Source organism: Dendrobates tinctorius, unplaced genomic scaffold (assembly GCF_039654945.1).
Source record: "Dendrobates tinctorius isolate UK_male_01 unplaced genomic scaffold, ASM3965494v1 ptg000027l, whole genome shotgun sequence".
Taxonomy (NCBI): Eukaryota; Metazoa; Chordata; class Amphibia; order Anura; family Dendrobatidae; genus Dendrobates; species Dendrobates tinctorius.
This window is the reverse complement of record NW_027361695.1, coordinates 1,682,462-1,707,783: the sequence shown is the minus strand read 5'-3', so window position 1 is coordinate 1,707,783 and position 25,322 is coordinate 1,682,462. Positions and strand designations below refer to the sequence as shown.

At 44.5% G+C, this 25,322-nt stretch overlaps 2 protein-coding genes across 3 annotated transcripts in view; one reads left to right on the top strand and one right to left on the bottom strand.

Moving 5' to 3' along the window:
- TTLL3 (tubulin tyrosine ligase like 3) overlaps positions 1–15,193 on the top strand; it is a 22,877-nt gene extending 7,684 nt beyond the window's left edge. Inside the window, exons 3-16 of the mRNA XM_073569653.1 lie at positions 2,242–2,308; positions 2,495–2,599; positions 3,056–3,156; positions 4,334–4,505; positions 6,068–6,129; positions 6,379–6,507; positions 6,816–6,930; positions 7,180–7,281; positions 7,578–7,764; positions 10,403–10,551; positions 10,888–11,131; positions 12,341–12,776; positions 13,963–14,575; positions 14,833–15,193. Coding sequence (XP_073425754.1) covers positions 2,242–2,308; positions 2,495–2,599; positions 3,056–3,156; positions 4,334–4,505; positions 6,068–6,129; positions 6,379–6,507; positions 6,816–6,930; positions 7,180–7,281; positions 7,578–7,764; positions 10,403–10,551; positions 10,888–11,131; positions 12,341–12,776; positions 13,963–14,575; positions 14,833–15,047 — 2,697 coding nt within the window. The 3' untranslated portion in view covers positions 15,048–15,193. The remainder of the gene's footprint in view (positions 1–2,241; positions 2,309–2,494; positions 2,600–3,055; positions 3,157–4,333; positions 4,506–6,067; positions 6,130–6,378; positions 6,508–6,815; positions 6,931–7,179; positions 7,282–7,577; positions 7,765–10,402; positions 10,552–10,887; positions 11,132–12,340; positions 12,777–13,962; positions 14,576–14,832) is intronic.
- Positions 6,216–25,322, bottom strand: RPUSD3 (RNA pseudouridine synthase D3). 2 transcript variants are annotated; one of them, XM_073569655.1, is made up of 9 exons: positions 25,118–25,322; positions 22,946–23,109; positions 22,696–22,740; positions 22,499–22,595; positions 19,332–19,439; positions 19,147–19,231; positions 18,874–19,000; positions 16,948–17,087; positions 6,216–6,586 (listed from the first exon to the last, which is right to left on the bottom strand). In XM_073569655.1, exons 1-9 carry the CDS (start codon positions 25,210–25,212, stop codon positions 6,497–6,499), a joined length of 951 nt encoding a protein of 316 aa, XP_073425756.1. In that variant the 5' UTR covers positions 25,213–25,322; the 3' UTR covers positions 6,216–6,496. The 2 variants fall into 2 exon arrangements, with proteins under 2 accessions (XP_073425756.1, XP_073425755.1); XM_073569654.1 differs by lacking the exon at positions 6,216–6,586 and adding an exon at positions 16,130–16,670 and having other exon boundaries at positions 25,118–25,318.

Sequence of the window (25,322 nt, the reverse complement as noted above, 5' to 3'; positions counted from 1 at the left end):
GGGGGAGGTACTGTTGTGAGTTAATTTTCCCCTTCGTCACTGAGGTCTGGTGAACTCCCTATTCTGGTAAAGGAAGGTAATGAGCCTGATTATCAGGCACCTGAGCCGAATGAGGATGACTGGCTGAGTGGAGTCACGGACTGGATATAAGGCTGCCGACGCCCTTCTGCCCTGCGGGTGATTTCTCTGTGGACTTCTAGGACACCAGTCTGATTCCTGCTCCTCTAAAGCTAAGTTTTCTGTTTTGCCTGTTTGCATTTTTGTTTTGTTTTTTGTTTTCCTTGCTTTTCTGTATTCTGCCATTCCCTGCTGGGGTGAGCTGAATCTCCTTTTGCCTGTAGCTCTGTCTTCAGAATATTCCTGAGTACTGACATAGCTTTTTGAAGCCTAGCGTCTTCAGGGCCTTTTTTACTGTCACAGTCTGTTGGCTCTTATTTTCATAGGGTTTTTCACGGATTGCAGATAGCAGCCTTCCTGTCCTTTTCTATCTAGTTAGTTTGGGCCCCTTATTTGCTCAGTCTATCTTTCTGTCTGAGTTGTGTTCTTTCTTCTTGCTTCACCGTCATTATATGTTGGGGGCTGCCTATTGCTTTGGGGTCTGCTCTGGGGCAGTTTAGATTTCCCCTTTCTTTCTTTAGGCCTATTTAATTCTCCGGCTGTGATCGAGGGGTCTAGGGCATCGTAGGAACCCCCCACGGCTACTGCTAGTTGTGTTGATAGGTTCAGGGGTCTGCAATCCGATAGCTGCCAACTTCTCTGGTTTTCTGGACTTAGCTAGCATTTCTGTTTTTGCCTCCTACGGTGACTCAATCATAACAGACTCCATTGTATGTGCGGCGGGCAGCACTCTTGGTGACAGGTAAAATTGTCTCTCTCTTTTATTCCAACTTTGGTTTATTTTTTGGGGACATGTTTATTTACAGCCTATATTTTTTATCGGGAGTTGCTCCTGTCACTGTGTAGGCACACCTGCTATATAGGGGTAATTGGTTTGACTAGAAATTGGTAATGCACATTTTGCTTAAATTACTACGGTTTAAACCTTGTCCTTGTGTATATACTTTGTGGTATATGGTATGTGCTCTTAATATAGTTATGCTGTCCGCATATTAATCCTGCACAGCTTGGATTGTTAGGTCTCTCTTTTTAATGCATCCCTTTTGTGTATATTGTAATCTAACTGCTTAATAAAATTATATATTTTATTTAAAATTATGAGATGCTTCTTGGTGTTTCCATGTGAATATCATTGGTGACCTAGTTGATTTATCGTTTTGAGGAGTAATACATTGTTGTTTAGTGTAGGACGAATTTTGGGTAATCCAATTGTACTCTGCATAGGCAGCGACTTGAGATGACAAAGCTCACTTCATGATACTCAGCACTTTTGCCAGTCTGGTCTTGCAATAATTGGGATTCCCAGCTTACTCTCGCTAAACTTAATAATTCCACCCAAGATTTCCCACACGAGTGTAGTGGGTGCATGTCCTCTACATGGCCCTCCCTCGCTGGACTTTAAACAGGTTATCCCTTATTAGATAAAACATGAATGCTTTCTCCCAGAAACAGCACCACTCCTTCCCACAGGTTGTGTGTGGTATTGCAGTTTGACTCTACTGAAGTCAATAAGGTTGAGCTGTAATACCAGACACAACCTGTAGACAGGCGTGGCACTGTTTTTGGAAGAAGAAAGCCACGGGTTTTTTTTTGTCCTGTTTTATCATTTTAGAGAGAGCAGGAGCAACAGTAATGATGAGCGGGGAAAAGCGCCCCTGTCCAAAAGTCTTTGCCCTCGTGTTAATTTGTCGACATGTAAGCACCAAGCTGAATTTAGCAGTCCTGATTGAACTACCATCAATCTAGCACTTTACTGATGTCCTGGGGAGAAAATATAGTGGGCGCGGGGTACAAAAATACCATAAATATCTCCATCCAGAGCCTTTAGGTGCAGATCGGGCAAGTTGGTAACTCTGTATCCCCCCCCCCCCAAGTTGAAATATGACAAATACTTCACAAACATCCCTCCATTAGGTGGCGCAGTTGAGACGATCACTGTATAATATGGCCGCCCCTGCTCAGGTTTTTGACTCCGCTTCTTACTTTTTCTGTTTCTTTCTCATTCTTTCTATTTGTAATATTTTTTTTCGTTTTGTTTTTTTTAATAACCTGAATATAATTGGACACATCTTTGTTGGTACAGCATCTTATATATATGCAATATGACGGTAGATTATTCCGCAGCCCCAGCCCTCGCCTGAAACCCAGGAGCTGGAGGGAGAAAACTTTGAAAAAGCTAAAAATATGGAAGGTAAATTTGCTTTAATAAAAGTCACAAAATGTACCGTATTTTTTAAAAATCTGCAGACAGGGTCACTTTAAATATTAAAGGGGAACCTATCGTACTTTCTAGGCCTCCGCACAACACTGGGTAGTTTTGCTTTCTGTTTGCAATGCAAAATTTTGCTTTTACCCATTTTTTAAAATTTTTTTTAAGGATTATCCAGAAGACCCCGGACCCAGAGTGATGGGCGCGAGAAAACGTCTAATGGAAACCTGAAAAAGAAACCGCGCTCTGCGATTGAGAAGCACAAACCAGACGGTAATTGAGCTCTAGGCGTCAGGACATTAGTGTATGGCCTAGATATGGGCTCAGGATAAGCCACTGTAATTCGGGATGGGAGACGTCCATTTCTCTGTGACATCTGCTGCAGGTTGTAGAAAGGGTCCTGTCTATATAGTGTTAGTGCCCCTGGCTCTAATGTAAGGTTCAACCACTGACTATTCAGTATCCTCCACAAAAGAGCATCTCGTACCCTGGAGGACCCAGCCCCCATTGATTATAATAGGAATGGTGTAATGCTTCACTTCCCCTGCGGGGGCAACGCTGGAAAATCACTGTGACCTGCAGATCGCCAGAGATCATACTTTATAATTAACTCATTGTCTAATAAATGAGGATTGTCAGTGGCAGAGCACCACAGTCGTCTCTGGCCACCTCATCCCTGATCTCGTCCTGCCGTACATACACACTGACATCTCTCTTGTGCGCGCACAGTGACGGCTGCCGAGGGGCGAGTGCGCAAGATGGTTAATAGCACCATGATTAAACCGGATCGCCTGAAACTTGCCAAGCTCCTGGTGGAAAAAGCAATTAAGGTCAGTGAAAAACATTTACCAAGTGGAAACCTTATTAGGCATTTATTTTTTTTCCCCCAGAAACAGCGCCACTCCTGTCCAAAGGTTGTGTCTGGTATTGCAGCTTAGGATATTCTCGACATAAATCTTGAGGATTGTGCGGCTCCTCTGACTTCTTGCTTCCTGGGGGCTGTGCGCTCTCTTAAATTGACAATTTGGGCATGTTTTAGCCGCTGGCCCGGACGGTGCTGTCTCCGGTGCAGAGCCCGCGTCACTGCTGTAGCAGCGGAGGAGCAGAAGCGCAGGAGGCCTGGAGCCAGACAGCAGAGGTTGAGTGGCGCGTCTTGCCTAGGAGACCGACCACCGCAGATAGGTGGCTGGTAATCGGGGTAACAAGCAGAAAAGTATAGAATTTTAAGTTCCCTCCATTCTTGAGAACATTGTTGATAGGAAGTAAATTGCAACGTTTCTTGTTTTGACAAGCACTTTGACTTTTTATCCATTTATTGAGTTGAGACAATCCCTTTAAATGCTCCAAGACCAGACCGATCTCTGGATCTACGATCAGATAAACTCCTTTAACTCATTCGTGTATCTGTTTCGAGAACGGGTCCCTGATGTGCGCCGCTGTCTGCAGAGAAGTGGTCAGGATCCTATTCATTAGTATGGGAATGAAGGTGTGCCGTTCTTGAGATACGGGGGTTCCCATTAGTGTGGGACCCTCAACTACTAGCATGGCCGTCTCTTTAGGACAAAGAACAGGGGGTCTAACATCTGGAAACCCACCAATGCTGAGAACGAGAGGAACACTCAGCTACAGCACCACCCTAGTAAAGTGAATGGGGCCGACAGCAGAGTAGGTGGCTGGGAGCGCCACTGGGCCAGAGCGGGAAATCAGTGCTGCACACCCTTCATTCTCAGCATTAGAGGGGTCCCAGTGGTCAGACTCCCATTACTTAGATCCTAGAAAACAAGGTATGACCTTACGAGATGGGAGAACCCCTGTGAGACTCAGGTGAGCGATAAGGGGCCCATATCCCTGGTGTCCAAGGACCCAGACCACCATCCATCCATCACCATCAGTGTCCTCTGGTTGGCCCACGTTATGTCGCCATCAGCTACTATTTTTTGTGGGGGCTTTTTTAGTTTTCATTTAATCCTTGTCATTTTTCCCCCATTACCTCCCCCCAAAAAACAGCAAAAAAAAATATTCAGTATTCACGGCCCGTACCCCGTGATACGTCATTGCCTGCGCAGCCGCGGATGGGTGGAGAAGAAGTTGCCCAAGGTCACAAAAGCTTTCCGGAAGAAGGGAAAAGATGAAGAAAACGATGACAATGATGGGGATGGCAGTGGAAATGATGATGACGGTACATACAATGGGAAAACAAAGGGTGATTCTTACCGTATCTCAGAACACAAAAAAAAAAAAACAGTAAAATGTGTTCTGCAGGAAGGTACAATATATTAATCAGCATTTATCAGACATTATAGCTCCGTCATATAAATATAAAAGAAAAAAAAATCAACCGATTCGCTTGTTGAATGAAGCCCAGCACCTCCTCTGCTTTTCTGTTAGCTCTCAGGCTGCTCACCTGCACACGTCTCTGCTGCATCGGGAGAGACGTCATTTTTTTTAGCTGGTAATATAGACTAAGGGCTCGTTCACACTGGCATATAATACAGAGCAGTGCAATGTGAGAAAACCGCATTGCACTCTGACCAATGTTATTACATGATTCTGTGCTTATTTGCGAGTTTTTTCTCAGCTTGGATCGGACTGAGAAAAAGAATCTGTCAGAATCGGATTGCACTCTCCAATGCAACTCAATAGGGGAAAAAAAAACAAAAAACATGGCACACGGACCATGCAGGTGTCGTCTGATTTTCATCAGCCAAGTACAGTAAACTCACAGGCTGAACCATTAAGATAGAATACACAGATGCCATGTAGAAATTTAATGTCACAAGCCCCCTACATATAATAAACTAGCACCCTTTAGTGCCTGTCATATGGCTAAGTAGACAGCTACAGGCTTATATTAATCAGACTGGGAAGGGCCCAATATTAATAGGCTGGGAAGCTCCATGGTTATCTCACAGCTGTCTTCTTAGCTTTTGCTGGTTATTATAAAGGTGTCCACCTTATATTTAAGAACCGGCAAAGGGAAAGCAGACACCTGTGAGCAGGTCTGAGTATGCTGGGAAGGACCCAATAACCATGGAACCTCTAGTCTATTAATATCAGCTCACAGCTGTCTACTTTGCCTTTGCTGGTTATTAAAAAGGGGGACCCTAAAAAAATAAAAAAAAATGTGGGGTCCCCCCTATTTTTAATAACCAGCAAAGGTTTAGCAGACAGCTGGGGGTTAATATTAATAGGCTTGGAAAGTCCATGGTTATTGGCGTTTCCCAGCCTAATAAGACCAGCCCTCAGCCGCTCCTGAACTGACATCCATTAGTTGCAACAATTTTGGCGCTTATCCTGGGCTATTCCTGATTGCCCTGCTGTGTTGGCAATGGGAGTAATGGGTTTGATGTCAGCATCTGTCGCTGACATCAAGCCCTGGGGATAGTAATGAAGAGGTGTCTGTCAGACCGCCATTTCTGGGGCGGCTGATGGCATGTCTTATTAGGCTGGGAAATGGACAGTATATATAGACCTTCCCAGTCTATCAATATCAGCCAGCAGCTGCTTGCTATGCCTTTGCTGGTTATTAAGAATAGGGGGGACCCTTTATCATTTCTTTTTTTTTCAGGGCACCCCCTTTTTAAATAACCAGTAAAGGCGAAGTAGACAGCTGTGAGCTGATATCAATAGGCTGGGAAGCTTCATGATTATTGGGCCCTTCCCAGCTCCAGGGTACAGGATTTCAGGGATGTTTTTTTAAGAGGGAACTAATGAATAAACTGCTATGCATTCATTCCCCAGATGATGATGCCGAGGAAGAGGAGGAGAAAGATCAGGATCCGGATGGCACCTATGATCTAATGGTAAATGTCATTGCATACTCAGACAGTCAGGGGGGAGATAAGCAGCTGAATAGCCACCACTTATCATCTGGAGCAAAAAAAAAAAGTTTCAGATAGTTCGTTCCAGCTCATTTTCACTCCAATAATGGATCATTTAGGACAGATATTTACTGGTCCGGCTCAAGTGATCCAATGTCCTAGAACAACGGAAGTGAGCAACTGCATCATGTAACCAAGCGCTTCTCTCTTCTCTACGTTCTGTCGTTTCAGTCGAGACTTGTCCGCAATGAATTGCCCTATTTCATCTGGACAACCAGGAGAGATGCGGTGGACTGCAGGTTCCTGAAGAAGGATCAGATGATGAACCACTACGCCAAAGCTGGCTCCTTCACCACCAAGGTGGGTCCGGAGTAGGTGGGCCGGAGCAGGTGGGCCGGAGCCTCTTAATGGGTGGGTTCCCCTTCGAACACAATATTACCTATAGAGATAACATGTCTAAATATTATTTACTGGTTGCCATTGGAAACAGACTACAAGCTTGTTGTCAGACACAACCCTAACAGATTCGCCAAGTTCTAATAATACTTGGGGGGGGGCACTTAGTTTTTCCTACATAATTACAGCCTTATATGTAAGGCTCCTAAGAAGCAATGTTTTTATGGTACTGATATTTAATAGGCTCCTTCATACTGTTATTTTAACTTCAGGTCGGTCTCTGCATGAATTTAAGGAACCTCCACTGGTTTGATGAAGCCGACCCAGATTCTTTCTTCCCTCGTTGCTATAGACTGGGTGCTGAGGATGAGAAGAGGGCATTCATTGGTATGGTTAAAAGGGTAGTCTCTATTTTCCAAAATCAGCTCCATCCCTGACCCATAGGTTGTATCCGGTATTGCAGCCTACCTCAATTGAAGTTACCAAGGCGAAGTTGCAATACCATATACAGCCAGTAGACGGGGGTGGCGCTGGTTTTTTTTTGGAATTTTTCCTAATTCTATATACCCTTTTATTATATAGTAATCTGTATATGGCAATCAAAGTATATGAGCAATCTTACGTGTTATGTTTTAGAGGATTTCTGGCTGACGGCAGCTCGGAGTATTCTGAAAAGAGTGGTGGCAGGTGAATGGCAACGAACTCCAGACACCCAGGAGAACACGACGAATGTGAACGGTGAATAGCGGGCTGATAAAGTGCACGGCTTTCAGGTGGAAATGGGGGCAGAGTTTGCCGGTATCTAAGTTTTTAGCCTTTGAATGTAATCGAGAATGTTTCCGTTCACTGACAAATAGTAGAGATCTTGAAAATAGTAAAGAATTAAAACGCAGTATGTGAAGGTGCAGAGCGGCCCATTATACACATTCAAATTTCATTTATTTTGTTCTACGCATTTTCTGCACACGACCCAAGATCTCTGCCACCAACAAACCCCATAACAAAAAATGTGCTGAACCTAACACTACTTATAGATAAAAGAGGGAGCAAGAAGCGCGGTGGTTGTGTCCCAGCTCACGTCATCACCACCGCCATCAAAGCCTGCGACTTGTATCTGAACAGCCTGGAGCATAACGACATTGACGAAGAAACAGCTTCAACCTCCATAATGACGGACGCATCATGGGAAGAATTCCTGCAGAGCTATTACCAGGTCATTCAGTAAGTTAATCAGAAAGAAATAATGTCATTTCTTCCGGTCATAAATATAGTCCTGCCCCTTATGTACAAGAATATAACTACTATAATACTGCCTCTATATACAAGAATATAACTACTATAATACTGCTCCTATGTACAAGAATATAACTACTATAATACTGCCCCCTAAGTACAAGAATATAACTACTATAATACTGCCCCCTATGTACAAGAATATAACTACTATAATACTGCCCCTATGTACAAGAATATAACTACTATAATACTGCCCCCTATGTACAATAATATAACTACTATACTACTGCCCCCTATGTACAAGAAAATAACTACTATAATACTGCCTCTATATACAAGAATATAACTACTATAATACTGCCCCTATGTACAAGAATATAACTACTATAATACTGCCCCCTATGTACAAGAAAATAACTACTATAATACTGCCTCTATATACAAGAATATAACTACTGTAATACTGCCCCCTATGTACAAGAATATAACTACTAAACTACTGCCCCCCATGTACAAGAATATAACTACTATACTACTGCCCCCTATGTACAAGAAAATAACTATACTGCCCTCATGTACAAGAATATAACTACTGTAATACTGCCCCTATGTACAAGAATATTACTATAATACTGTCCCCTATGTACAAGAATGTAACTACTATAATACTGCCCCTATGTACAAGAATATATTATACTACTGCCCCCTATGTGCAAGAATATAACTACTATAATACTGACCCTATGTACAAGAATATAACTACTATAATACTGCCCCTATGTACAAGAATATAACTGCTATACTACTGCCCCCTATGTACAAGAATATAACTACTATACTACTGCCCCCTATGTACAACAATATAACTACTATACTACTGCCCCCTATGTACAATATCACTGCTATAATACTGTCCCCTATGTACAAGAATATAACTTCTATAATACTGCCCCTATGTACAAGAATATAACTACTATAATACTGCCCCCATGTACAATATAACTACTATAATACTGCCTCCTATGTACAAGAATATAACTACTATAATACTGCCCCCTATGTACAAGAATATAACTACTATAATGCTGCCCCCATGTACAATAATATAACTACTATAATACTGCCCCCTATGTACAATAATATCACTACTATACTACTGCCCCCTATGTACAATAATATCACTGCTATATTACTGTCCCCTATGTACAAGAATATAACTACTATAATACTGCCCCTAAGTACAAGACTATAACTACTATAATACTGCCCCTATGTACAAGAATATAACTAATATAATACTGCCCCCTATGTACAAGAATATAACTGCTATAATACTGCCCCAATGTACAAGAATATAACTACTATAATACTGCCCCCTATGTACAAGAATATCACTGCTATAATACTGCCCCTATGTACAAGAATATAACTAAGATAATACTGCCCCTATGTACAAGAATATAACTAATATAATACTGCCCCCTATGTACAAGAATATAACTGCTATAATACTGCCCCAATGTACAAGAATATAACTGCTATAATACTGCCCCTATGTACAAGAATATAACTGCTATAATACTGCCCCTATGTACAAGAATATAACTGCTATAATACTGCCCCTATGTACAAGAATATAACTGCTATAATACTGCCCCCTATGTACAAGAATATAACTACTATAATACTACCTCCTATGTACAACAATATAACTATAATACTGCCCCTATGTACAAGAATATAACTACTATAATACTGCTCCTATGTACAAGACTATAACTACTATAATACTGCCCCTATGTACAAGACTATAACTACTATAATACTGCCCCTATGTACAAGAATATAACTACAATACTGCCCCTATGTACAAGAATATAACTACTATAATACTGCCCCTATGTACAAGAATATAACTACTATAATACTGCTCCCTATGTACAAGAATATAACTACTATAATACTGCCCCCTACATATAAGAATATAACTACTATAATACTACTCCTATGTACAAGAATATAACTACTATAATACTGCTCCCTATGTACAAGAATATAACTACTATAATACTGCCCCCTACATATAAGAATATAACTACTATAATACTACTCCTATGTACAAGAATATAACTACCATAATACTGCCCCTACATATAAGAATATAACTACTATAATACTGCTCCCTATGTACAAGAATATAACTACTATAATACTGCCCCTATGTACAAGAATATAACTACTATAATACTACTCCTATGTACAAGAACATAACTACTATAATACTGCCCCTATGTACAAGAATATAACTACTATAATACTGTCCTCCATGTACAAGAATATAACTACTATAATACTGCCCCTACATATAAGAATATAACTGCTATAATACTGCCCCCTACATATAAGAATATAACTGCTATAATACTGCCCCCTACATATAAGAATATAACTGCTATAATACTGCCCCCTACATATAAGAATATAACTGCTATAATACTGCCCCCTACATATAATATAACTGCTATAATACTGCCCCCTACATATAAGAATATAACTGCTATAACACTGCTCATTATTGGCGCTGATACGTGGGTTGATTCTGACATCCCCTTTCGTCTTGCAGTGACGGCGCATTTATTGAACATTCATCCTCCTATATGGCTCAGTGCAGTTACTTATTGCAGCAGTTGTCTGATGTGAATCCGCAGTTGGATATTGAAGGAGACAGAAATATCTGGATTGTGAAACCAGGTGCCAAATCCCGGGGAAGAGGTGAGACCTAGTTATTAACACCCGGGGGCGCTGGGTGACTGGACGTGGCCACCATTATAGCTTCCATAATACTTGTCACCGACTTGTCAAACGTGGAGCAAAGTAGAGCGGAAGCATTTCCATAATGAAGTAGATTTCCATAAAGTGGAGTAACAAGGCGCGGGAGAGCTTTAATGACGGCCATATTGTCCCACACGACACTAATTTCTTATGTACAGATCTAAGTTTGGTTGAGTTGGATGCAAATATTCTCTATGCCCAGAATGTCTTCTGATGGCACAGCTCCTCTTGAACGCATCTACCTGCTGGTCATGTAGCATGGCGTCTTCTCCACAGGCATCATCTGCATGGATCACTTGGCAGAGATTCTGAAGTTGGTGGATTGTGATCCCATGATTGTCAAGGACGGAAAGTGGGTGGTTCAGAAATATATCGAGAGACCGCTCCTCATCTTCGGCACCAAGTTTGACGTGCGTCAGTGGTTCCTGGTGACGGACTGGAACCCTCTGACTATCTGGTTCTACCGGCAATGTTATGTGCGATTTTCAACACAACCATACTCCCTGGATAATCTAGACACGTAGGTTAGCTTGATATACCAGTTCTTCCTTCTTAAGATGGTTCAGCATGGTGTCTCGTCACCACCGAGATGTTATCACTTGTATGGCCTAGTAAAAGGGTTTCTCAAGAGTGTCCCATCTTTTGCCTCTAAATGTCTTCTTTATCATCTTTGCACTTGTCCTCGATCTTGTTGCCCATCTTATTTTTCCATTGGCATGTTCCTATGTTCTCCATTTAATTGGGTCTTCTCAAAAATATCTCAAAAATATGCGGAAACTTTAGCCTGGCCATATGTGCGACAGTAAGAGTAAAAATATATTTTTATTCAGACATATAATACAGAGTAAAACGCGCGTTTCGATGTAGATATCTTCCTCAGCACCTCTTCTGGGGAAGATATCTACATCGAAACGCGCGTCAGGGGGACCCTCGTACTTTCCCTGGTAAATGTTATGCAAATGCATTGCCTTTAGAGCCATGAGGTGTATTTCTCTACATTTGTCTCTCTTCTTATAAATTTATAATATTTTACAACATCATTGCACCTATATGGGTTTATTTCCCTTTATGGAGGGAGACAATGTGAGAAATCGGCAATGTCTGAGTTTAAAACTTATGTATGCCATCAATCAGCATAAATATTTAAATATATTTTTTTGATATATGAAAAATTTCTTTTTAGTTGCACTTTATATTTTGTCATGAAATTATTGCTTCTATGTGCTCTGTGATTTGATACACCTAATCGTATCTTACCAGTTGTATATTCTTATGGGAAATTACGTCTTATTTTCTATAATTATACATGAATGATTGTCTTTGACCCAGTGGCCGTCTCTTTTGCTATTTCATTTCAAGTATGGCTTGCCGTCTGTTTTACTCTGTATTATGTCTGAATATATTTTTACTCTTATTACCTTTCTCCTTGTTGCTTGGTTTCCAGCTTCATGGTCCTCCGTGTTATAATTCTCATTCTTGAATGGTCATCTGTGCTACAGGTAGAAGGATAGAGTTTCCGAGTCTCCAACTTTCTCTTGTAACTTCTCATTCATGATATTCTTGAGTCCTCACCAAAGTCACCAGTCACTTGTGGAAAGGTCAGGCTGGTAGACATCAGGTTTCATAGAGCGTTGACATCTCATGAGCGATGCTACAGAGACAGCGAGACATATTGTAGGACATTTCTCTAGATTGTGATCGTCTCACATGGTCATTATCTCTTCCGCAGATCCATCCACTTATGCAACAACTCCATACAAAAGAACTTTGAGAACTCCCGCAGTCGTCACCCTCAGGTTCCCGCCGATAACATGTGGTCCAGCGATCAGTTCCGGACGCACCTGCAACGGCTGGGAGCCAAGAGAGCCTGGGATGAGGTCATTGTGCCCGGGATGAAGGCGGCCATCATCCATGCCATGCAAAGTGCCCAGGATGTAATAGAGTTCAGAAAAAGCAGTTTTGAGTTGTACGGAGCGGATTTCATGTTTGGAGAGAATTATCAACCATGGTTGATAGAGATCAATGCCAGTCCAACCATGTCACCATCCACAGTTGTGACCTCCAGGCTTTGCGCTACGGTTCAGGAGGACACTTTGCGTGTAGTGATCGACCGGAAGTACGATCGCAACTGTGACGTTGGCGGCTTCGACCTCATCTTCAAACAGGTACATCCGATAGTCTTGATGGGAAAGGGATCACTGCATGGCAAGGCAATAGCCCAAGTTGGCAATTTGCTAGCCATTGGCTTACACTGACCGTCGATGGCCCATGAATGGGGTTAACTTTTCCCAAATGGGGAAGAATAAAAGGTGCAGTTATGTTATTATTATGCATTTATATAGCGCCATTTATTCCATGGCGCTTTACATGTGAAAAGGGGAAATATAGACAAGTATAATAAACATGTGTAAGACAAGGGACACACAAGTACATAAGGAGAGGAGACCCTGCCCGCGAGGGCTCACAGTCTACAGGGATGGGTGAGGATACAGTAGGAGAGGGTGGAGCAGGTCGTGCGGTGGTTCATTAGACCGAGGACCATTGCAGGCTGTAGGCTTGTCGGAACAGGTGGGTGTTGAGGTTCTTCGTGAAGGTTTCCGTTGATGGTGAGAGTCTGATGTGTTGCAGCAGATAGTTCCAGAGTATGGGGGAAGCACGGGAGAAGTCTTGTATGCGGTTGTGGGAAGAAGAGATAAGGGGGGAGTAGAGAACGAGATCTTGAGATGATCGAAGGTTGCGTGCGGGTAGGTACCTAGAGACCATGTCACAGATGTATGGAGGAGACAGGTTGTGGATGGCTTTGTATGTCATGGTTAGGGTTTTGAATTGGAGCCTCTGGGCAATAGGAAGCCAGTGAAGGGCCTGGCATAGGGGGGAGGCTGGGGAATAGCGGGGCGACAGGTGGATTAGTCGGGCAGCAGAGTGTAGGATGGACTGGAGCGGTGCCAGTGTGCTAGAGGGGAGGCCATAGGAGGTTGCAGTAGTCGAGGCGGGAGATAAGAGCATGCCCTAGTGTTTTTGTGGCTTCGTGGTTGAGGAATGAGCGGATCCACAAAATATTTTTGAGTTTGAGGCGGCAGGAGGCGAGGGCTTGGATCTGTGGTTTTAAAGAGAGCGCAGAGTCGAGGATCACCCCAAGGCACCGAGCGTGCGGGACTGGGGAAAGAGAGCAGCCATTGACATTGATGGATAGGTCAGTTATATCCTGTGGGTTGGTAGCCTGGGTGAAATGACAAATCGGAGGGGGATCGGGATATCTCTACAAAACAGATCTGCAGTGGAGGCTTTCATAGTGGTCATATCTCAGAAGCATAGAGGAAAATACTACATCATATCTCCGTCTTATTTCAGCCCGCGGTAGATATGCCTCAATATGTCGGAATCAGCTTATTGGTGGAAGGTTCCATGGTAAGAAAGCCTCGTGCTCCTCTCAAGAGACATCTCAATGGACCCATCAATGTCGGCTTCTCTCAACCGGCCAACCAAAGATCCCTCTCCATGATACACAGCAAGACGTCAAACGCTACCTCGCTCGTTGGAAACCAAGATCCTTCCAGACAACGGACAACAATCCCATATTCCACATCAAAGCCCTCTTGGAGCGCACAACACCCTCACATTCACATGTTAAAAAGGGCAAAGACCACTTTGGTTGGGAAAGAAAACATATCCATAGCGGAATTAAAATGTGGACCGGACAGCGTGGAGCTTGTAAGACTGTCCAGGAAGCTGAGGTCAGAGAATAAGGAGACGACCAAAGCGCCGGTGCATGGGAAAAGTGTGTCCAAAGGATCAGTGTCCCAGCTCCATCAGCATCCGCTTGCTGCTCCTAAACTGGGATTCTCGGAGAAGCCGCCATTAATGAAGAACCTGGCCAACCAAAGGGACGGGATACACCTGGACTTGAAGCTCTCCAGCCTTGACCTAGGAGAAATCCAGCTCCTTAAAAACTTTGCAAGGACAGGTAAGGAAGGTTTTCCTTGGAGAAAAGTGATTCATATATTGACTCAGTGGGCTCAATGGTGATATTCAGACTACCTCCGACTCCAACACACAATTCAGCTCACTGATCATAGTGATGTCCTGCAACTGCAGCCAATCGTGCCGCACACAGCGCACGTAGTGTACACTATACTGTCTGCAGGGTAACAGTAGGTAGATACAGGATAGAAGCCATGTGGGTAGCTGTTATATCATTTATTTTTTCTTACTCCATATCAGGACTGGAACCCCACCGGATGCCATGTTTGTTCTGTAAGGGAGCATCTTCAGTAAGCAATACCCTGCGTACAATGTGCAATTGCAACCGGGCCAAGCTTCTAGCTAAGCCCATCCAATTCCAGCTCAGCAAAGGAATCAACCTCAGCAAGTTCCACGAAGGAGCAGAACCTCTCACAGCTCGGGGTACGGCCATCCTCACCTCACTGCTGCTCTGATCACTATGGACATACAGACACTAACCGGCTGCTGCTTATATCCAATCTGTACCCCGTGTGATATTTTATAATGAACTATTCTGACAACCATTTCTACTCCTAAGTTCTATTTGTAATAAAATTTATTCCAGAGCTGCACTCACTATTCTGCTGGCTCAGTCACTGTGTACATACATTACTGATACTGAGTTACATCCTGTATTATACCCCAGAGCTGCACTCACTATTCTGCTGGTGCAGTCACTGTGTACGTACATTACATTACTGATCCTGAGTTACATCCTGTATTATACCCCAGAGCTGCACGCACTATTCTGCTGGTGCAGTCACTGTGTACATACATTACTGATCCTGAGTTACATCCTGTATTATATCCCAGAGCTGCACTCACTATTCTACTGGTGCAGTCACTGTGTACGTACATTACATTACTGATCCTGAGTTACATCCTGTATTATCCTCCAGAGCTGCACTCACTATTCTGCTGGTGCAGTCACTGTGTACATACATTACTGATCCTGAGTTACATCCTGTATTATACCCCAGAGCTGCACTCACTATTCTACTGGTGCAGTCACTGTGTACGTACATTACATTACTGATCCTGAGTTACATCCTGTATTATCCTCCAGAGCTGCACTCACTATTCTGCTGGTGCAGTCACTGTGTACATACATTACTGATCCTGAGTTACATCCTGTATTATCCTCCAGAGCTGCACTCACTATTCTGCTGGTGCAGTCACTGTGTACGTACATTACATTACTGATCCTGAGTTACATCCTGTATTATACTCCAGAGCTGCACTCACTATTCTGCTGGTGCAGTCACTGTGTACATACATTACTGATCCTGTACTGATCCTGAGTTACATCTAGTATTATACTCCAGAGCTGCACTCACTATGTAAATACATAACAGTACTTACCCTTTATTACACTCCAGAGTTTTTTCACAAATCCCGCTTAATCTGCTTTTTGTACAAAGCAGAATTGTGAATGCAGCTCTGGATTATAATACAATGTGTAACATAAAATCAATAGAATGCATAAATCATACAGTGTTTAGTAAGGATGAATGCATTGTAAAATAAAGTCATTTATTTACAAAGCGAATACATAAATGACAAGTATATATGACATGATGAAGCAACTTAGAATCAGAAAATTTACAAATATAAGAAAATAGTTTCATCCACCAAAACTTTTACACATTTTGGTTGTATACAATCCTGTCCAGCATTGTAAGGAAGCTTTCTGCAGCAGGAGCCTCCCCCCACCTGCCTCACTGTCCTATGGGGACCCAGCAGCTATATTTATACTGAGAGTCCACCAGTCAGCCATCTGCTAGCCAAAAGTGGTGGTGGAGGTGTCTCCGGACCTCGCGACCACTTCTGCCTCGATCGTTATTCACCTGTTAGATAAGGAAGGACTATTTCATTTTAAGACGCAAAAGTTCCATCGTCCGCTGGAAATAAGGAGGCGGCGGAGCAGTGAGATGCGTCGGGTGCGTTGCGGAGGGGTCGTCTGGCATCAGCAGCTGCTGCAAGTGCAGGTGCAGAGGGATCCGATGCACCTCCTGCTCCGGCACATGTATCCTGCGGAGAATCTGCTCTTCTATCCTCTGTTACCAAGAAACAAGAGATACATTCCAATGTGTATAATCCATACAGACAGCAGAGGGAAACTGTCAGCAAGCAGCTGGTCACAGATCCTAATACTCGGCTATTTAATTCTCTGATTACAGAAAGTGCTGTGGATCTAATTATCTCACACTCCCTGCAGCCCCTCATAAAAACATAACATGACATTATAGCCCCCCGATAACACTGTACGGTTGTATTGGGGGGGACTTGTCTTTCCTGGACGTTTGTGTCCATGAAGTTTGTATTTGGCTTTACCTGAGGTCTTGGAGTTGCAAGATCCAAAGGAACAAAGATGTTCTGCCCTAAAATTTTTGCCACCCGTGAACTGTAAGTATGATCGCCCAGAATTGGACAGAACTGTAAGGTGCAGTGGACTAAAAGCTGCTCCCTAAAAACTACAGAGAAAAGAAAGGTAAAAACACAAAATATCAACAAACAGATGAAAAAATAATTCAGTTATCAAAGACGACTTACAGAAATATGAAGGCTTGTCCATCTCCGATCACAATTGTACAATATGCATATAGTGTTATTACATTACCTATCCTGTACTCTACTCCAGAGCTGCACTCACTATTCTGCTGGTGCAGTCACTGTGTACATACATTACATTACTGATCCTGAGTTACCTCCTGTATTATACTCCAGAGCTGCACTCACTATTCTGCTGGTGCAGTCACTGTGTACATACATTACATTACTGATCCTGAGTTACATCCTGTATTATATACTCCATAGCTGCACTCACTATTCTGCTGGTGCAGTCACTGTGTACATACATTACATTACTGATCCTGAGTTACATCCTGTATTATACTCCAGAGCTGCACTCTCTATTCTGCTGGTGCAGTCACTGTGTACATACATTACTGATCCTGAGTTACCTCCTGTATTATACCCCAGAGTTGCACTCACTATTCTGCTGGTGCAGTCACTGTGTACATACTTTACATTACTGATCCTGAGTTACATCCTGTATTATACTCCAGAGCTGCACTCACTATTCTGCTGGTGCAGTCACTGTGTACATACATTACATTACTGAACCTGAGTTACATCCTGTATTATACTCCAGCGCTGCACTCACTATTCTGCTGGTGCAGTCACTGTGTGCATACATTACATTACTGATCCTGAGTTACATCCTGTATTATCCTCCAGAGCTGCTCTCACTATTCTGCTGGTGCAGTCACTGTGTACATACATTACTGATCCTGAGTTACATCCTGTGTTATCCTCCAGAGCTGCTCTCACTATTCTGCTGGTGCAGTCACTGTGTACATACATTACATTACTGAACCTGAGTTACATCCTGTATTATACTCCAGCGCTGCACTCACTATTCTGCTGGTGCAGTCACTGTGTACATACATTACATTAATGATCCTGAGTTACCTCCTGTATTATACCCCAGAGCTGCACTCACTATTCTGCTGGTGCAGTCACTGTGTACATACATTACATTACTGATCCTGAGTTACATCCTGTATTATACCACAGAGCTGCACTCACTATTCTGCTGGTGCAGTCACTGTGTACATACATTACATTACTGATCCTGAGTTACATCCTGTATTATACCACAGAGCTGCACTCACTATTCTGCTGGTGCAGTCACTGTGTACATACATTACATTAATGATCCTGAGTTACATCCTGTATTATACCACAGAGCTGCACTCACTATTCTGCTGGTGCAGTCACTGTGTACATACATTACATTACTGATCCTGAGTTACATCCTGTATTATACTCCAGCGCTGCACTCACTATTCTGCTGGTGCAGTCACTGTGTACATACATTACATTAATGATCCTGAGTTACATCCTGTATTATACTCCAGCGCTGCACTCACTATTCTGCTGGTGCAGTCACTGTGTACATACATTACATTAATGATCCTGAGTTACATCCTGTATTATACCCCAGAGCTGCACTCACTATTCTGCTGGTGCAGTCACTGTGTACATACATTACATTACTGATCCTGAGTTACATCCTGTATTATACCACAGAGCTGCACTCACTATTCTGCTGGTGCAGTCACTGTGTACATACATTACATTACTGATCCTGAGTTACCTCCTGTATTATACTCCAGAGCTGCACTCACTGTTCTGCAGGCTTCAGAGCTGAACTCCTACAACTCTTCATTGTAGCATTTAGTAATATTTCCGTACCGCTCATTGGCTGCAGCTGTAGGAGTGAACATCCCACTGCGGAGCGGAGAACCTGATACCTCGTCTCCGTTCTCTTGACGTCTCTTCTCTCCAGGCTTCCTTTGGATGGATGCATCTCAGGCGCAACCTAAGCACACAATATGCAATCATGGCTTTATTTAGGGCGACATAAGTGGGGAATTAGATGCCCCAAACACGGTTTCTCCCAGAAGCTCCACAGATCTTCATTAGGTCGATATCTCACATCCAGTACACAGCACTTCTTTATCTTACCAGATTGAGGTCTCCAATTTTTTCCACTTTTAGAGCCACTTTTATGTCCCCTTCGGGGGGACTGGGAACACCGAGAGTTACAGCCCTAAAAGAAACGAGGCGTCAACTGCAGCGCTAAGTGCTAAAGGGTTAACAGCAAAGTGAAAAACTCACATACGACTGGAAATAAGAAGGCGAGAGCTCACCAGAACGTAGTAAGCGGCCGCCCTGATCTACGGCACTCAGAGTAGAAATCTTCAAACTTCTTGGTGGTGACGTGACAAGAAGACAACAGAACCAGCCCCGAGCTCTCCCTGCAGAAGACAAGGGGGAGGTAGAGGGAGCGCAGGAGGCCACCAGAGTAAAGGGGTCTCATAGGTTGTGTGTCTATAAAGGGCTGTAATATAGTAGTTATATTCTTGTACATAGGGGCAGTATTATAGTAGTTATATTCTTGTACATAGAGGCAGTATTATAGTAGTTATATTCTTGTACATAGGGGCAGTATTATAGTAGCTATATTCTTGTACATAGGGGCAGTATTATAGTAGTTATATTCTTGTACATAGGAGCAGTATTATAGTAGTTATATTCTTGTACATAGGGGGCAGTATTATAGTAGTTATATTCTTGTACATAGGAGCAGTATTATAGTAGTTATATTCTTGTAAATAGGGGCAGTATTATAGTAGTTATATTCTTGTACATAGAGGCAGTATTATAGTAGTTATATTCTTGTACATAGGGGCAGTATTATAGTAGTTATATTCTTGTACATAGGAGCAGTATTATAGTAGTTATATTCTTGTAAATAGGGGCAGTATTATAGTAGTTATATTCTTGTACATAGAGGCAGTATTATAGTAGTTATATTCTTGTACATAGGGGCAGTATTATAGTAGTTATATTCTTGTACATAGGAGCAGTATTATAGTAGTTATATTCTTGTAAATAGGAGCAGTATTATAGTAGTTATATTCTTGTACATAGAGGCAGTATTATAGTAGTTCTATTCTTGTACATAGGGGCAGTATTATAGTAGTTCTATTCTTGTACATAGGGGCAGTATTATAGTAGTTATATTCTTGTACATAGGAGGCAGTATTATAGTAGTTATATTCTTGTACATAGGAGCAGTATTATAGTAGTTATATTCTTGTACATAGGGGGCAGTATTATAGTAGTTATATTCTTGTATATAGGGGCAGTATTATAGTAGTTATATTCTTGTACATAGGGGACAGTATTATAGTAGTTATATTCTTGTACATAGGTGGCAGTATTATAGTAGTTATATTCTTGTACATAGGGGCAGTATTATAGTAGTTATATTCTTGTACATAGGGGGCAGTATTATAGTAGTTATATTCTTGTACATAGGAGGCAGTATTATAGTAGTTATATTCTTGTACATAGGAGCAGTATTATAGTAGTTATATTCTTGTACATAGGGGGCAGTATTATAGTAGTTATATTCTTGTATATAGGGGCAGTATTATAGTAGTTATATTCTTGTACATAGGGGACAGTATTATAGTAGTTATATTCTTGTACATAGGTGGCAGTATTATAGTAGTTATATTCTTGTACATAGGGGCAGTATTATAGTAGTTATATTCTTGTACATAGGGGGCAGTATTATAGTAGCTATATTCTTGTACATAGGGGCAGTATTATAGTAGTTATATTCTTGTACATAGGAGCAGTATTATAGTAGTTATATTCTTGTACATAGGGGCAGTATTATAGTAGTTATATTCTTGTACATAGGGGGCAGTATTATAGTAGTTATATTCTTGTACATAGGGGCAGTATTATAGTAGTTATATTCTTGTACATAGGGGACAGTATTATAGTAGCTATATTCTTGTACATAGGGGCAGTATTATAGTAGCTATATTCTTGTACATAGGGGGCAGTATTATAGTAGCTATATTCTTGTACATAGGGGGCAGTATTATAGTAGTTATATTCTTGTATATAGGGGCAGTATTATAGTAGTTATATTCTTGTACATAAGGGCAGTATTATAGTAGTTATATTCTTGTACATAGGGGGCAGTATTATAGTAGTTATATTCTTGTACATAGGGGCAGTATTATAGTAGTTATATTCTTGTACATAGGGGCAGTATTATAGTAGTTATATTCTTGTACATAGGCGGCAGCATTATAGTAGTTATATTCTTGTACATAGGGGGCAGTATTATAGTAGTTATATTCTTGTACATAGGGGGCAGTATTATAGTAGTTATATTCTTGTATATAGGGGCAGTATTATAGTAGTTATATTCTTGTACATAGGGGGCAGTATTATAGTAGTTATATTCTTGTACATAGGGGGCAGTATTATAGTAGTTATATTCTTGTACATAGGGGCAGTATTATAGTAGTTATATTCTTGTACATAGGGGACAGTATTATAGTAGCTATATTCTTGTACATAGGGGCAGTATTATAGTAGCTATATTCTTGTACATAGGGGGCAGTATTATAGTAGCTATATTCTTGTACATAGGGGGCAGTATTATAGTAGTTATATTCTTGTACATAGGGGCAGTATTATAGTAGTTATATTCTTGTACATAGGGGCAGTATTATAGTAGTTATATTCTTGTACATAGGGGCAGTATTATAGTAGTTATATTCTTGTACATAGGGGCAGTATTATAGTAGTTAGATTCTTGTACATAGGGGCAGTATTATAGTAGTTATATTCTTGTATATAGGGGCAGTATTATAGTAGTTATATTCTTGTATATAGGGGCAGTATTATAGTAGTTATATTCTTGTACATAGGGAGCAGTATTATAGTAGTTATATTCTTGTACATAGGGGCAGTATTATAGTAGCTATATTCTTGTACATAGGGGCAGTATTATAGTAGCTATATTCTTGTACATAGGGGGCAGTATTATAGTAGTTATATTCTTGTACATAGGGAGCAGTATTATAGTAGCTATATTCTTGTACATAGGGGGCAGTATTATAGTAGCTATATTCTTGTACATAGGGGGCAGTATTATAGTAGCTATATTCTTGTACATAGGAGCAGTATTATAGTAGTTATATTCCTGTACATAGGGGACAGTATTATCGTAGTTATATTCTTGTACATAGGGGGCAGTATTATAGTAGCTATATTCTTGTACATAGGAGCAGTATTATAGTAGTTATATTCCTGTACATAGGGGACAGTATTATCGTAGTTATATTCTTGTACATAGGAGCAGTATTATAGTAGTTATATTCTTGTACATAGGGGCTGTAGTATAGTAGATATATTCTTGTACATAGGGGCAGTATTTATACTATAGGTCCCGTCTAGCTGATGCTCAGTGCTTTGGTGATGATAGGTTATATCTGACACATACTTTGGTGCGGCTTTCACCACATGAAGCTCTGACTTGATCTGCAGGGTCCGCTGTAGTTCTGACAGTACAGACATCACTGAATTTCCTTCCTTGTTTCCTGATGAGAAATAAGACGGCATTGTGCGCCGTATGAACGGTTCCTGGACACATCACTCCTTATAACGGTCCTCATAGAAGCGAATTTGCAGCTCACCTACCTGTAATGGGCAGTCCCTGTGGTTTGTTGATGGCCACTAGTGGACCTAAAGATAAAATAAAGATGTAAATGGGATTTTATAATCACACCTGAAACTGCAGTGTAAAGCATGGCGTGTAAAACAAAACCAACAGAGAAAGATTTATTTAATAAAAAAATAACCAGGCAAGTGTGGCAGACATAACAGGGGATGTGAGCCCCCAATACAATGTAGGTGTCAGAGAGGAGGAGTATGTGACCCCTCTACAGACCTGCCATATATACCACGCTCTGTGCCAGGTGCTCACACAGCGACTCCCGGCTCATCGAGTCCACACTCATCACTCCCGGGCTACTCAGGATGCTGGATTTCACCTTTTGGGGTCTGGGGGGCGGTTTAAGCTGCTTCTTCCCCATCTCCAAATGTTCCTGATACCTGCAGCCAAAAAACCCGCATCAGTTGTGGCGAGCTCAGTTTTCCGTGGCTGCACTGATTACAGGAGGCAATGTCATAGGGACAGACATAAGATGGGTCCACACTGCTGGGTAAGGGCCACACTGGGGGGCACATTGTCACTATCAGGGTCCAGTACCCTAAAATATATGAATATGGCACATTACCAAGGGCCGGGGTTCCCACGGAGGGCGGCACGCTCCCCGCCAGGGCTCCCACGGAGGGCGGCACGCTCCCCGCCAGGGCTCCCACGGAGGGCGGCACGCTCCCCGCCAGGGCTCCCACGGAGGGCGGCACGCTCCCCGCCAGGGCTCCCACGGAGGGCGGCACGCTCCCCGCCAGGCTTCCCACGGAGGGCGGCACGCTCCCCGCCAGGGCTCCCACGGAGGGCGGCACGCTCCCCGCCAGGGCTCCCACGGAGGGCGGCACGCTCCCCGCCAGGGCTCCCACAGAGGGCGGCACGCTCCCCGCCAGGCTTCCCACGGAGGGCGGCACGCTCCCCGCCAGGCTTCCCACGGAGGGCGGCACGCTCCCCGCCGGGCTTCCCACGGAGGGCGGCACGCTCCCCGCCGGGCTTCCCACAGAGGGCGGCACGCTCCCCGCCAGGCTTCCCACAGAGGGCGGCACGCTCCCCGCCAGGCTTCCCACAGAGGGCGGCACGCTCCCCGCCAGGCTTCCCACAGAGGGCGGCACGCTCCCCGCCAGGCTTCCCACAGAGGGCGGCACGCTCCCCGCCAGGCTTCCCACAGAGGGCGGCACGCTCCCCGCCAGGCTTCCCACAGAGGGCGGCACGCTCCCCGCCAGGCTTCCCACGGAGGGCGGCACGCTCCCCGCCAGGCTTCCCACGGAGGGCGGCACGCTCCCCGCCAGGCTTCCCACGGAGGGCGGCACGCTCCCCGCCAGGCTTCCCACGGAGGGCGGCACGCTCCCCGCCAGGCTTCCCACGGAGGGCGGCACGCTCCCCGCCAGGCTTCCCACGGAGGGCGGCACGCTCCCCGCCAGGCTTCCCACGGAGGGCGGCACGCTCCCCGCCAGGCTTCCCACGGAGGGCGGCACGCTCCCCGCCAGGGTTCCCACGGAGGGCGGCACGCTCCCCGCCAGGGTTCCCACGGAGGGCGGCACGCTCCCCGCCAGGCTTCCCACGGAGGGCGGCACGCTCCCCGCCAGGGTTCCCACGGAGGGCGGCACGCTCCCCGCCAGGCTTCCCACGGAGGGCGGCACGCTCCCCGCCAGGCTTCCCACGGAGGGCGGCACGCTCCCCGCCAGGCTTCCCACGGAGGGCGGCACGCTCCCCGCCAGGGCTCCCACGGAGGGCGGCACGCTCCCCGCCAGGGCTCCCACGGAGGGCGGCACGCTCCCCGCCAGGCTTCCCACGGAGGGCGGCACGCTCCCCGCCAGGGCTCCCACGGAGGGCGGCACGCTCCCCGCCAGGCTTCCCACGGAGGGCGGCACGCTCCCCGCCAGGGTTCCCACGGAGGGCGGCACGCTCCCCGCCAGGCTTCCCACGGAGGGCGGCACGCTCCCCGCCAGGCTTCCCACGGAGGGCGGCACGCTCCCCGCCAGGCTTCCCACGGAGGGCGGCACGCTCCCCGCCAGGCTTCCCACGGAGGGCGGCACGCTCCCCGCCAGGGCTCCCACGGAGGGCGGCACGCTCCCCGCCAGGGCTCCCACGGAGGGCGGCACGCTCCCCGCCAGGCTTCCCACGGAGGGCGGCACGCTCCCCGCCAGGCTTCCCACGGAGGGCGGCACGCTCCCCGCCAGGGTTCCCACGGAGGGCGGCACGCTCCCCGCCAGGGCTCCCACAGAGGGCGGCACGCTCCCCGCCAGGGCTCCCACAGAGGGCGGCACGCTCCCCGCCAGGTGTCTTTAAAGTGCGGCATTCTCCTCACCAGGGGTCCTGTGCTGCAGTTCCTCTCCCCTCCCTATTGTCAGTGTTTCCTTTCCCCGCCCGATTGTCTGTTTCCTCCATGACCCGCCCCCTCGTACTCACCAGGGCGCTGAGCATAGTCCCCTAGCACAGCCCCGGCTGCCAATCCTGGACACGGTTTTCCAGCCGCTTCTGACCCGCTGGTACACAGCCGCCATCTCCGCCGCTCACACACAGGCTCCGCTGTCTGACTCCGCACCGATCATGCCACTCTCCTGGCAGCTGACATCTTGTCCCGCACTGCGCATGCGTACATCTCATGGCCGCG